Genomic DNA, 15,098 nt, shown 5'->3' on the forward strand with positions numbered 1-15,098 from the left:
AAATCTATTCTGTTAACAATTATCTCCATGCTGCTCTTTGTAGAATAGTGGGTTGTCAGTGTTTCCAACATAGATCTGATGTTTGGCTCCATGATTTCAGTCTGATTGGGTCATTCATAATATTCTGTTCCAGCTGCTGGAGGAGAACATCATCACTTTTGTAAAGAACGAGTTGAAAATGATCCAGAAGGTTGTGTGCCCAGATTACCACCAATGTTTGGAGAAGCAGAGAGAGATGGGGGGTGAAGAAGAAGAAGAACAGACGAGGAAGAACAGCAGAGAGGCACTTCTGAAGATCACACTGGACTTCCTAAGGGTGATGAAGCAGGATGAGCTTGCTGAGCGTCTGCAAAGCAGTAAGATAATTTATTTGACAATTTAATCTGTTGTGTAAGTGGAACATTTATTAATGCCTCAACATGGACCAAACATGCTCTCATTCGATCCTTGGGGTATTTAAATTATGTGCATTTTGAAACACATGAACTTATATTCTACTTTTTTTTCTTTTTTCTTAGAACTTTGTGCTGCAGTTTATCAGCGTCACGTCAAGTCCAAGCTAAAGAGGAAGTTTCAGTGTGTGTTTGAGGGCATCACTAAAGCAGGAAACCCAACCCTTCTGAATCAGATCTACACAGAGCTCTACATCACAGAGGGAGGGACTGCAGAGGTCAATGATGAACATGAGGTCAGACAGATTGAAACAGCATCCAGGAAACCAGACAGACCAGAAACAACCATCAGACAAGAAGACATCTTTAGAGCCTCACCTGGAAGAGATAAACCAATCAGAACAGTGCTGACAAAGGGAGTGGCTGGCATTGGGAAAACAGTCTTAACACAGAAGTTTGTGCTTGACTGGGCTGAAGACAAAGCCAACCAGGACATCCAGTTCATATTTCCATTCACTTTCAGAGAACTGAATTTGCTTAAAGAGGAAAAGTTCAGCTTGGTGGAACTTGTTCATCACTTCTTTATTGAAACTAAAAAAGCAGGACTCCGCAGCTTTGAGGACTTCCGGGTTGTGTTCATCTTTGATGGTCTGGATGAGTGTCGACTTCCTCTGGACTTCCACAAAACTACAATCCTAACTGACCCTAGAAAGTCCACCTCAGTGGATGTGCTGCTGATAAACCTCATCAGGGGGAACCTGCTTCCCTCTGCTCGCCTCTGGATAACCACACGACCTGCAGCAGCTAATCAGATCCCTCTTGACTGTGTTGGCATGGTGACAGAGGTAAGAGGGTTCACTGACCCACAGAAGGAGGAGTACTTCAGGAAGAGATTCAGAGATGAGGAGCAGGCCAGCAGGATCATCTCCCACATCAAGACATCACGAAGCCTCCACATCATGTGTCACATCCCAGTCTTCTGCTGGATCACTGCTACAGTTCTTGAGGATGTGTTGAAAACTGTGGAGAGAGGAGAGCTGCCCATGACCTTGACTGAGATGTACATCCACTTCCTGGTGGTTCAGGCCAAAGTGAAGAAGGTCAAGTATGATGGAGGAGCTGAGACAGATCCACACTGGAGTCCAGAGAGCAGGAAGATGATGGAGTCTCTGGGAAAACTGGCTTTTGATCAGCTGCAGAAAGGAAACCTGATCTTCTATGAATCAGACCTGACAGAGTGTGGCATCGATATCAGAGCAGCCTCAGTGTACTCAGGAGTGTTCACACAGATCTTTAAAGAGGAGAGAGGACTGTACCAGGACAAGGTGTTCTGCTTCATCCATCTGAGTGTTCAGGAGTTTCTGGCTGCTCTTCATGTCCATCGGACCTTCATCAACTCTGGAGTCAATCTGCTCGAAGAAATTCAAACTGTAACCCAGAAGTCTAAATCATTTGAAAAGAACTTAAACAACTTAAAACATCTCCACCAGAGTGCTGTGAACAAGGCCTTACAGAGTCCAAATGGACAACTGGACTTGTTCCTACGCTTCCTCCTGGGTCTTTCAATGCAGACAAATCAAACTCTCCTACAAGATCTACTGGCACAGACAGGAAGTAGCTCACATAAAAACAAGAAAACAATCCAGTACATCAAGAAGAAGCTCAGTGAGAATCTGTCTGCAGAGAAAAGCATCAATCTGCTCCACTGTTTGAATGAACTAAATGATCGTTCTCTAGTGGAGGAGATCCAACAGTCCCTGAGATCAGGAAGTCTCTCCACAGATAAACTGTCTCCTGCTCAGTGGTCAGCTCTGGTCTTCATCTTACTGTCATCAGAAGAAGATCTGGATGTGTTTGACCTGAAGAAATATTCTGCTTCAGAGGAGGCTCTTTTGAAATTTCTAACAGTGGTCAAAGCCTCCAACAAAGCTCTGTAAGGAATTTTGTTTTGGATGTTATCATTATTATTATTATTATTATTATTATTATTATTATTATTATTATTATTATTATTATTATTATTATTTTAAATGCAACTTAGTTGATGGTGTTTTCTGTATTTTTGAAAAACAGCAACTAGAGCTTTTTTCTTTTTTTTAATAAGGTACAGTGTCTGTTCAGTTTCTCGACTGGTCTGTCCTTCAAGCTCGGGTCCTCTACCAGAGCCATGGGAGCTTGAGGTTCCTGTGCAGTATCTTAGCTGTGTCTAGGACTGCACTCTTTTTGGCAGAGATCTCTGATGTTGCTCGTGGGATCTTCTGGCGCGACTCGCCTAGCTTGAGAGTCACTACGCGTAGCACTCCAGTTACCACTGGGACCACTGTTACCTTCACTCTCCACATTTTCTTGAGCTTTACTCTGAGCCCTTGGTATTTCTCATGCTTCTTGTGTTCCTTCTTCCTGATGTTGCTGTCATTCGAAACACTACATCTATCACTACGTCCGTCTTCTTCCGTTTATCTACCACAACTATGTCCAGTAGGTTAGCCATCACCATTTTGCCTGTCTGTATCTGGAAGTCCCACAGGATCTTAGCTCGGTCATTCTCCACCACCCTACGGGGCGTCTCCCATTTTGACCTCGGGACTTCCAGGCCTTTACAACGATGCTCTACGCACATATATTCAGCCCTACCCTTGTCTATGTCTCGAAGAAGAAAAAAACACCTTTTAGAGAAACCAAGGAAGCGCAAAAAACACCACAGAATTTCCATATAGTGAAACCCCACTTGGTCTATCATGTTGTAAACCAGTGTTAAGAATTGAGCCATTGCTGTTAACATGTTGAATTTGACTATACAAATTCTATTACTTTCCTCTCTCTCTGATTAAGCTCTCAGAGAGTTAAAAAATTAAGTTTGCCCTTTGTGTTATAATCAACATTACTGTTGATTGCATATCCTCAGGCTCTACAGCTGTTGGTGAAGTAAATCACAGTCACTACATTGCATGTGTCAAGACAGTTTATTTCTTTGCTCAGTCATTTTAAAGTACTTTAAGTTTGTGGTTGAGAAACATTACTGTCCTCAGTGAAGCATTCCTCTCTCATCTAAATTCTGATGTCAACACCACGAACCTCAAGTAACACTTCACAAATAAGAACAGAAGTCTGATCCTCCTTTACTATCTTCTTTTCTCAAAGTCAAGTTCAATTTTCGATTTCCAAATAGAAAACCAGAAATGATGTTATTCAGTAATGCACTTAAGCATGTTTCCTGAAAGTGGTCCATCATAAGAAAGGGGGTGATAAAGTAGCCTTAGAGAAGGAAGAAAAGGAAGAAGGAAGAGATAAAACATTTTTCTGTTAGGTTAAGAAAATAATAATAATAATGATGGGGTGCATGAAGCCCCAGCATAAGGACTGTGAAGTCCCCGAATAAAAGCAACAAACCAAAAAGAGAGTTATAATGAAGTATTATTTGTCCCCTTTTATTTGCTGCATTGTTTTTAATCTATGATTACTGTTGCCTAGCAACAGAATTACTAAATTGGCCACCAGTAGTGTATGCCTGCATCACTTGATACTGAACTACTATCATTAAATCTACCAGCTCCTCACTGTTTTTCATTTATGTAGATGCATATTATTGTTGTTGAGTAAATTTAATTTTTTGTGTTTGCCACAGAGTTAACTATAAAAGTTTTCACAACACTTCCAGTCGTTTTGTCTTGTCTTATCCAGACAATATTAAAGTTCCTTTTATGTGACTACATATATCAATGTTTCTTCAGGATGAACTGGTGTAATCTTTCAGAGAGGAGCTGTGAAGCTCTGTCCTCAGTTCTCAGCTCCCAATTCTGTCATCTACGAGAGCTTGATCTGAGTAACAACAACCTGCAGGATCCAGGAGTGAAAGTTCTCTCTGCTGGAGTGAGCAGTCTGAACTGTATATTGGAAACACTAAGGTCAGTTTCAGTCTTTTAAAATTATAACAATGTAAAATCAGTTCGTTGTTCTTTTGAGTCTGAAACGGCTTACTAATGTAAGACTTCAGATATGATGCAAAAATGGCATTATTTAACGCTAAAGATGACATAATCTATCATTTTAATGTTTTCATGTTAGTCTCACATGTCAAGTTTCATTTTGTCTGTCGCTTAATTTCTAATCATTTGGTTGAGTCCTGTGATTTTAAATTAAAGTGCAAGAGTTCTAAATCAACTGGATGTTGACCCAGCCCCTTTCAGAAACAGAAACAGGCAATGGCAAAGGCAAGATCTTTGCAATGAGTCCTCCCATTCTCACAAACTGTTGCTCATAAGAGAATGTGTCAATGTTAACATTGACACAATCTCTAACATTCTGGCTCTAACATTCTGGCTTAACACCACAATCTGTTTAATCATCATACAGAAACTGTGAAATAAACTTCCTTTACATATCAGGACCCCTTCAACACTGGATACTGTTAAATTAAGGTGAATGCATGTACAGAATGAATGTCACTGTATCTGAAAAGGCTGGAATATTTAAAAAAGAAAAAACGAAAAAAAAAACCCCACTTTAACACTTTAAGGCCGGTCGGAGCGGGTACGCTACGTTTTGCGCAACTATTTTTAAAGCCCGGTAAAATTGCAACCGCATAAGCTAGCGCAATTTATTTATTTATTTTTTGCATATGAAACTTGAGTAGTTGTACTCACATCTTATTCATTTAGCTTGTCCCAGGTCACAGTTTCCTTCCACATATGGCTTTGCAAGATTTGCATTTGCAGGAAAAAAAAACCCCATTATATTCCTGTAGGACTTGGTTCTATGGTAGGTCTTAAAGGGTTAAATAACTTTTCTTGTTGTTTTGTGTGTCTGCAGTTTGTCAGGCTGTCTGATCACAGAGGAAGGCTGTAATTATCTGGCCTCAGCTCTGAACTCCAACCCCTCACATCTGCGAGAGCTGGACCTGAGCTACAATCATCCAGGAGACTCAGGAATGAAGTTGCTGTCGGCTGGACTAAAGAATCCAGGCTGGAGACTGGACACTCTAAGGTATGGCAAGAATGTTCAGTAGAGGAGGAACAGCTGGAAATGTTCTTTTTTATTTCAAACTGACGTTACCTTTGGACAATTTTTTTATTCTTTATGTGTATCTTCAAATGTTTTTGGCATTTTGCAATTTTTTTTTATGTATTGCACACAATGTGGGTGCCAAATACTATTATTGTTTCCTGCCTAACAATACAATGACAATAAAATAACAATCCTTAGTCTTGAATGATAGTAAAATAACTTTAACAGACAAAGAACCCTACAGAAATATATATTTCCAGTATGGGTCCCTAGGCTAAACTGAAGCACTACTGGCCCGGACGTCACCCAAAAAATTAGAAGGTCTGCATCAGGTGTTGAGCAACCAGGACACACTAATGAGCTTCTGGAAGTAAAAGGCACAAGTGGGCAAGAGATGAGAACAGGGCGCTGTTGGAATTCTTCTACCGAGTAACCCCAGCCAAATAGGATCTGGGACCTATGGAATTGTCCATACCCAGGAATCCAGACTGATGGCGAAACAACTAGTACCTCAGTGCTCCAACATTTGGAAGAAGGAACTGCTCTTACGTCTAGAAATTGATGAAGAAATGCTATGGCAAGGGGCAGGTCAGGAGGGAGATACTATCATTACCCATGCAGAAGGAGTGTTGAGTAGCTGACCTAAATGACAGGATCATGGTGAAGTTTGAAACCTGGACCCTCTGTAGCCAGTTAAAAAGTTTAAGTGAAGTACCCTCTGAAGATGCACTAGTTCAGGGGTGTCAAACTCCAGTCCTCAAGGGCCAGCATCCTGCTTGTTTTTGAGATATCCCTGCCCTACCTGCTGCTGATTACCTGAATCAGGTGTGCTTTGCCAATAAGAAGCAACAAAGGCAGGTTAATTTGAAAACAAGCAGGACAGCGGCCCTCGAGGCCTGGAGTTTGACACCTGTGTACTAGATAATGTGAAAGCAGCATTCTGGACAATTTGAATAGCAACCATCACTGAGACTAATGAGCTGATCTACACCTTAGAGTTGTTCCTGTGCTGGCAAGATTGGTGCCTTTGTGCTATCTTTCAGACCAGATTTGTCTGACCACTGGAAGCATTTCTGGATGTCATCCACTTCCTCTCTCTGCTAGTGGTACATACCGTGCGGAGGCCTGCCCTTCCATGATGGTTCTTCTCCATGCTCCTTTTTGTTCTTAGGTTTCTGCTGCCTGAGGTATTCATTGAGCACACATTGGGTTTTGGCAGTGGTTCTGATGCTCACCAGTCCTTAGCCTTCTTCCTTCTGTGAAACCTTCCATTTATGGTAAAGAGCGTCCTTGTCTTGATGTCAGTGACTTCTAGTGATGGGTAGATGAGGCCTCGTGAAGCGTTTCAGCACATTCTCCAAACTGTATCGATACTGTGTCGACACAGTGTTGCTGTTTTGCTCCATACTGACCCTGCTGCACCTTAAATATCATTGCAGGCAACTTACTTGAGACACACAACAGACACTGATTCAATGACCTAGTCATACTTGTATACACTGTAAGGTATTGTACTTTCCATGGAATCACTTTATATATCTTTTACATTGCAAATATTGTAGTGATCTTTAAAATATTTTGTGAATGACATTAAGTGAAAATTAAAATGAAAGTATTGTGACCCTAATACCCTAACCCTAATATTACCCATTTAAATGTAATTGACTCAGAGTTTATTATAAATTTCTATTCAGAAAAATGAGTTTATCCAATTCTTTTTCATTCAGTCTATTGCGTGTTTTTTGACACCATTTCCCCAGCTTTGGAAAACACAAGCTCACAGGGCACATATGAAGCTGGGGTACACAAAAACTGTAAAGCCAGGTCGAAAAGGTCCAGATAAGATGTCTTCCTATTCCCCCAGTACGTTAAAGGATCCTCTGATTTTGGAATGTTTCTCTTCAACAATCTCCACAATACTAAGGGGCTGGCAGTCCTTTATAATAAAATTCAGGACTGCCTGGTCCAGAGCAATCTTCCTAGATGCTTGATTGAAAAATAATAAAACACATATTAATAAAAAAAAAATATATTATAATGCTGCTCAGTGTCTATATAGGCCGACGTGTTCATTCTCGGTGTGTTTGTCTCCTCATTTTCATGTTTGGCTCTGTAATGCCTAAGCATTGAGGAGGTGCTTTTGTTAAGAAAGCTCCGCAGAACAGATGCAACATTTAACCTGCATAAAATAAAATAAATAATTTACACTGCAAGTCACTTTACTGTTTTTCCTATTCTGATAGATTACATTGAAACAAAGACAGAAAAACAGTTACCTTATTTGCAGTTACAAGATCGAAATGATCCCACACAGCAGAAACATTTCTTTTTTCTTTTGGGCTCCATTTTGTTGTAGAGACATATGTATTTTTTTTTTCTTCGCGAGAGCAATTTTGTTTTTTGGTGGCGACTCATTCCGTTGGCAGATGTGGAGGCGGTACCTTTTAAACACAGTTTGACGTGTTGGCAATGAGCGATAATCCAGCTGTGTCGTTCACATGACTTTTTCTTAAAGTGACACACGCACCAATACAGGTTTCGCTCTCATACATGCGCCGGTGCGTCAGTGTTGCTGGACCCATCACTAGTGGCTTCTATCTTGTCCTTTGGCCACCTTATTATCCTAGCAGGGTACCTGATCACTGGCAGAGGGACAGGTGTTGATGACCGAGATCTTGTTTTTCCCAGTCAGCTGACTCTTGCCTGACTTTGTGCTGGTATTTCCTAACAGCTTAGTTGTGGTTCCCATTTGCCTGTGAGATTCCTAAGTACTTGTATCTGTCCTCAGTATCTGCAATGTTGCCTTCTGGTAGTACAATAACATTAAATAGGACCACCTTCCCTCTCTTTGTTACATCCAACTAAACTTCTTCAGTCTGAATGACAATCCAATGTCTTTGCTGAACATCCTAGTGGTGTGGGTCAGTGAATTGAGCTCTCGTTCACTCTTGGCTGACCACTTGATTTCAGCCACGTAGAGAATGCACCTAATGATTGCTACATTCCTGTTTCAGTAGCTAGTGTTGTTAATAGTCTCATTGAGGGGTTTCAGGCCCAGGAAGAACAACAGTGGTGGAAAGACATTTCCTTGATAGATCACACAGATGACAGTGACTTGTGCTTGGCTTGAAGTTGGTCTCCAGTGTTGATTGACAGATTCCCATTGAGTTCCTGATGAAGACTCTTAGTGTCCAGTTCATCTTGTATAGTTCAAGGCTTCCAGGTTTCCAATACTTTCAGGAGCCAGGTGTGGGCAGCGAGTAAATAGTCAATCCAGGTGGTGCGCAGGTTATACTCTCAGGCGACTGCTCTGTCTACCAGAAATTGATGTCTCACTCTTCTGGTGTTACTGACAATTCCTTTCTGTGCCCTGTTAAAATATTGAGTCTATTATGTATCTGCTTCTGATCTTAGCCAGGATGTTGCCTGAGAGGAGCTTCTGTGTGGGACTGAGGCAGGTTATTGTCCAATGTGAGTCATTGGAAATCCAGACTGTCCAGCCTTTCTGCCATTCAGCCATTCTGGGTGTCTCTCATAGAAAAAGAAGAGGAATAGAAAGGTTATGAAGCTTAGAGTGTGAATTAGTCATATCTCATTCATTATAGTGGTGTACTGGCAGTGCCAGGATCAGCCCAAACCATCAGCAATTTGATCCACACATGAATTGAAGTGTACTTGTGAAAATATTGGACTGTTCCTTTATCAGTGTCTAACAGTATGTGTATGAGAGCCATGTAATGTCCATGTGTGCATGCTGACTGTGCTGCTCTGACCCCCCTCCTCCTTTCAGGGTGGAGCCTGCTGGAGTCCGATGGTTGAGACCAGGTCTGAGGAAGTGTAAGTGTGTTTTTAATGGGATTCATGAAAACAAAGCAGCACACATTCAACCATCTTCATCATGTCAGGAGTCATCATCAAAGTGTCAATCAATGAACAGATGATGGATCAATAACTGCAGCTGGATTGTGTTTGTTCTCTCCATCAGATTCCTGTCAACTCACAATCGACACAAACACAGTGCACACAAACCTCCAACTGTCTGACAACAACAGGAAGGTGACAAATGTGGATCAGGTTCAGTCATATCCTGATCATCCAGACAGATTTGATTATTGCCCTCAGTTACTGTGTAGAAATGGTCTGACTGGTCGCTGTTACTGGGAGGTCGAGTGGAGTGGAGACGTTTTTATATCAGTGAGTTACAGAAGAATCAGAAGGAAAGGAGACAGTTATGACTGTGTGTTTGGATGGAATGAGGAGTCCTGGAATTTGAGCTGCTCTGATGATGGTCCTTGCTCTGTCAGGCACAAAAACAGTGAAACACCCATCATCTCCTCCTCCTCCTCCTCCTCCTCTGTCTCTAACAGAGTAGCAGTGTATGTGGACTGTCCTGCTGGCACTCTGTCCTTCTACAGAGTCTCCTCTGACACTCTGATCCACCTCCACACCTTCAACACCACATTCACTGAACCTCTTTATCCTGGGTTTACAGTCTTGTTTCCTGGTTCCTCAGTGTTTGTCTTCTGTGGAGAGTCTAAAGAGTCTGCTCCTGTTAGAGAAAGCTTTGACTGTTGAACAGATAGTTCAGTCTGTACATGTCTCCTTCACTCAGAAACTGCCATGGTCCTGGGTGGCCCAGTGTTTTGTATTTGTGTTTTTGTATTTTGAGTGTCCAATTTGATTTTAAATTGAACACTCAAATTAGGGCTACTGTAAAGTCCAGTTTTTATCATTTAAGGCTATTTTATCCAGGCCGCATTTTGAAACAGTAATCCATGCTTTTATTTCATCTCGTTTCGATTACTGTAATGCTCTGTATTTTGGAGTTAGTCGGTGTCTTCTCTCTCGTCTGCAGCTGGTCCAAAATGCTGCTGCACGACTTTTAACCAGAACTCGTAAAAGAGAGCACATAGCTACCATCCTCGCTTCACTCCATTGGCTGCCTGTATATCTTGGAGTTCATTTTAAAATTGGCATGTTTGTTTTTAAATTTTTAAATGGTGTTGCCCCAACTTACCTCTCTGAGCTTCTGCATCCTTACTCACCCCCAAGGTCTGTCAGGTCAGCTGACAAGCTGCTCCTGGAGGTACCCAGGTCCAAGAGAAAGCTCAGAGGGGACAGGGCCTTCTCTATTGCTGCTCCTAATCAGTGTAACAATCTGCCCCAGCACAATAGAAAGACCCCTTAATTGTCCACTTTACACTTTGGCTTATGACACAGTCTGACCCTGATTTTGATGTTTTAATCTAATGTGATGATTTTATTGTTTTAAATGTAATTCCAATTATCATTTTATACTATTTTATTATTGTTTTTGATATTTGTGCTAATTTTATTATTTTAAATATCATTTAAATTATCACCTTATTTTTTTCAATACTTTTTTCTTTATTTTATATTATTTTCTTTTTTTTTTTACTTGTTCAATATATCATTTCTGGCATGTCAAGTGTAAAGCACTTTGTGTTCAGCTATATATATATATATATATATAAATTCCCCACTCGCCCCTGTGGGCGGTCAATCCTTCAAGCTCGGGTCCTCTACCAGAGGCCATGGGAGCTTGAGGGTCCTGCGCAGTATCTTAGCTGTTCCTAGGACTGCGCTCTTCTGAACAGAGATCTCTGCTGTTGTTCCCGGGATCTGCTGGAGCCACTCGCCTAGCTTGGGAGTCACTGCACCTAACATCAACATAACAGCAACCAAGAAAAGGGCAGAGCAAAAAAAGACAGGTAGTGGTCCAGCACCCCCTCGTCAACAAGTTGGTTAAGTGAATAATACCCTCACGGGAAAATCGATATCTCTCTATGAGCACACTGTCGCGCTGAGCTAAAGGATCCTGTCTGTCCCGCAATATACGCTGAATTCTGAGGACTCTCCTTATCAATCTTGCACCTTCCTCAATGGGTGGCTCGCGTAAACGGACAGGACATGGCTGCGACAGACTTCCCAAATCCACCTTCGCTTTTATAGCCGTGGTCTCTCATCTTGATTACACGAAGTAATTTGCAATTACTACTCTGAAATATGAATTACATCTGTAATAATCACATACATGTAATAGAATGTTAATAGTACATTTCCCTTTTTTAGGAAATGACCTGTATGTATCTGTGTGACATCAATAAAAGGATCAAGTGCTGCATTAACTTTAGTTACATTGATGTTATTTATTTATGGTGCAACAGTGGTGGAATATCGCTGTTGCTTTCGTATGAATGACGCGGACATACCTGCGTGGCCGCGATCTAATCCTGTTTACATAAAGAAAACCTGCTCCCGAGCAGGGTTAGGGTTAGCCACACTAATGTTCCTGGGCAGACATGTGGTGCAGCATGGCTGATGGCACTGTACCTGCAGCTGTCATGGACAAGAACCACTCAATACCTCACCCAAGCCAAGCCTGTGCTGATGTTGTGATCTGAGACCGAGACACTAACCCAGGATCATGATATGATGTTGTGAGAGTTTCACTAAGAATTAGCTCTGATTACAAGATTTCAATCTATCGTAACTCTAATTTGTATTTACTTCAGTTTGTTCATCTTGGAGCTGTGTGCAGCTGAGGACAGTCTTATTATTACCAGGTGAGGATATGTAACAGCCACAGTCTGTAGAGATGATGTCACCATGGAGTGGTGATGTCACTGGAGCTGCCAATATGTGCTCCAGCCAAAGCTACACCAGAGGGTTGTGCTGTGTAACAGGTTGGTGCAGGTGGTGTTATCTACATTTGAACATTAGGCAACAGTCTCATGAAGACACTTTATATTGTTCACTAAAGACCAACAATAACAGAGACAAAGGGAGAGCAGCAGAACTAGTGCTAACAATTAGCACTGCTAGCCTGCCCACCAACACCAGCTAATGTTATAAAAACGATGATCAATGATTTTGCTGTAACGGCTCCAGCTGTCTGTGTCAGGGACACGTTGGAGATGAAGTGAGTGATCCAGTGACAAAGGTTTGGAAACCTGCAGTCAGCTGAGACTAAAGGAGTCACCTGACCGAGAGACGAAATGTTTCACTGAGAACGTCCAGATGAACAGAATCAACCTTTGGGATAATCTGTTCCACACATCCATGTTTCACTTACTGCATTATATTTCCTCATTGCTGTGCACACAGGCCTGTGGCTTATAACCAACTCCAAGTTCAGACTCAGAGGCTGCTGAAGCTGTTTTCTGGAACAGAGACGTGTTGGATATAAAAGCAACTCTTCTTTATGTGTCAGCACTGAGGAAAGGAGCAGCTTCGTTTCTAAGTGTATGAAGGACTGTAGCAGTGTGTGTGTGAGCTTTATTTCACAGACAGAACCATGTCAAAAACACAACTTCAGGTAAAAACAATACAAAATCAAAGAGTCTGATCAGAAGGATTAAACAGAGGAGTGTGGGACTGTTTTTAACAGACAGCAGGTTAAGCCAGGCTGGAGGAGTAAACTGAGCCTCGGTGTGAGCAGCAGTGTGTTTGACAGGAAGCTGAGATAAACAGTCTGGAGCCCATTTAGTGCTTCATATGAAAGTGTGAGGATTTTTAAGCAAATCTAAAATCAAGCAGGAGTCTGTGTGAGAATGATTTGTGCTTTTCCTCAGTCAGATGCTGGGAGTTTCAGTTCATCCATGTTCAGCGTGCTGTGCTTTGTGTAACAGGAGAATATGACAGTATAAATCAAGTCTTCATGTCACTGAAAGCCTCCACAGTCTGCTATGGAGGTGCATCAGTTTGGATTTACAAGAAGAACATTTCTTAAACCTGCCACAAGATGGCGCTCCAACAGAAGGGATGTCCACAGTGTAACACAGACACACACATACTGTGTGAATGTGTGAGTGAATGGGCTTTCAACACAAGGCTTCTGCTGCTACCTTTAATTACATAATTAGCTAACAAGAACAAACTGTTAATTACCACCAAAGAACGGCTCCAGATTTTAGCTGCTGACCATTTTGTGAAACGTTGATTACATCAGCTTATTGTTGATTTTTCAACCTTAATATCAGCTGCTTTAAAGGAGCCTCGTTCTCTCGCAGTAACAGTTTTCTTCACTAGATGCAGTGCAGGCACAGTCTGTGTTTCTAAACTACACACTAATGTTCATTGTTGTGCAGCTAAATCCTCCCTCTGGATGGGAAGAATCCCTGTCAGGCTTCAAACACCTGGCTTGGTGTTCTGGAGCTAATGTGTCACCTGTGAGGACTCTGAGATGAACACACAGCAGACACTTCAGTTCTCCGTCTGTGTGTCCTCAGTTTCCCAGCATGCCTTGGCTGTGGTGGTGGAGGTGAATGAGGGGGAACATGCTGCTCTGTCAGCACTCAGGTTTCATACCTGGTGATCTCAGAGGACAAAGCGGCGTTACAGCAGCGCACGTTGATGAGACCTGATGCTCTGAACAGTTCAGACTTCAGCCTCACTCTGAGAAAACAAACGACTGACTGTCAGCAGCAACTACACCTGCTCCATCAGTGACGGAGAGAAGAACTGAGACTGAGAGACATACAGCTGCAGGTCAAAGGTCAGAAACGCCCGCTCTTTGTACGGGTCAGGAGTTAGTACTGCAGAGGTCAGAGGTCAGCTTGCTGACAAACCATTTGAAACAGTTTGGAGCTAAAAGCACAACAGCAGAGGAAAGAAGAGACACTGCAGAGATGATGCAAAATATTGTGTTTTGTTCTCAGCTGTCAAAAAGTGTAACACACGTGTTCCAGCACAGCCTTTGTGTACTTTCACTTCTCCATACTGTCCATTGGAAATCCTGTTTGTTACTTTTTGATTTCAGTCCATGTGTCCAAAGCAAACTTCTGTCCCACACTTTCTCTGCTGACTCTTCACCGATGCTCAGATGATCTCAGATGATTTCACCAGAACTCATCAAAATCCGGGCTCCACAGAAACCCAGACGTCACTAAACAAGCGTAACAAGCAAAGTGAAAACTGGTCGTTCAGCTTTATTGACCAAAGATAAGCTCACATGTCACCTCATGACACAGACACTTATTTCCACAGCATGCACGAGGACTGACAATAAGTGTCTATAAAGCCACTTCTATCTGCCACACCTGTGCTTCTGTCATGGTTGCTCTCCTCTCACTCTGTCATTTATCCACAGTCTGCCTCCCTCTGCTCCGTCAGCTGACGTCCTCTCTACACCACCTGCTGTGTTTTATCCTGCAAAAACACATTTAAGAAGCGTTGCACCGAGTAACGGGAGTAACTGCTATAAAATCCATTTAAAGGAGGTGGTGCCGAGTGCTGTGACTGGGGTCCCACCACTGACATCACGGGTGGAGGACATGTTGGAAAACTGCTACAAAGTGCTGTGCAGCCAGCAGAGCTTACAGTCTGTCCTGTGTGTCATACAGGCTCTCACACTTAGTCCATAGAGATGCTTCCTTTTGTTTGTTTTAAGGTTTAAATGGATTTGTTGAATGTGTTTCTTTTCATCAGTACTGCCATTTAGTTGTGTAAATGTGCATGTTAGAAGTGTGAAGAGGTTTTGTGTTTAGAAATGTATAGAAACCAATCATTTACTGACAGCATGTCTGATGGAAATAAGTGCAGATTATGTATGAAGTCTAACTGCACACAGTAACTGTGTTACAATAAGGACTTAACAGCGCCCTCTGCTGGAGTGTTTCAGTACTGCGCTAACTAGAATAAACCACCTCCTCCTCCTCCTCACACCACCTGCTACAGCTC

General features: G+C 42.1%; 1 protein-coding gene across 5 annotated transcripts in view; it reads left to right on the plus strand.

The window, feature by feature from the left end:
* LOC308401873 (protein NLRC3-like) overlaps positions 1-11,545 on the plus strand; it is a 42,266-nt gene extending 30,721 nt beyond the window's left edge. For all 5 annotated transcript variants that reach the window (XM_080890323.1, XM_080890326.1, XM_080890324.1 and 2 more), the window contains 6 exons: positions 134-356; positions 519-2,325; positions 4,124-4,297; positions 5,202-5,375; positions 9,187-9,233; positions 9,382-11,545. In XM_080890323.1, the coding sequence (XP_080746449.1) occupies positions 134-356; positions 519-2,325; positions 4,124-4,297; positions 5,202-5,375; positions 9,187-9,233; positions 9,382-9,971 (3,015 nt within the window). In that variant the 3' untranslated portion in view covers positions 9,972-11,545. The remainder of the gene's footprint in view (positions 1-133; positions 357-518; positions 2,326-4,123; positions 4,298-5,201; positions 5,376-9,186; positions 9,234-9,381) is intronic.
* The last annotated feature ends 3,553 nt before the right edge of the window (positions 11,546-15,098 follow it).

Source organism: Rhamphochromis sp. 'chilingali', assembly GCF_963969265.1.
Source record: "Rhamphochromis sp. 'chilingali' genome assembly, chromosome: 9".
Classification (NCBI taxonomy): Eukaryota; Metazoa; Chordata; class Actinopteri; order Cichliformes; family Cichlidae; genus Rhamphochromis; species Rhamphochromis sp. 'chilingali'.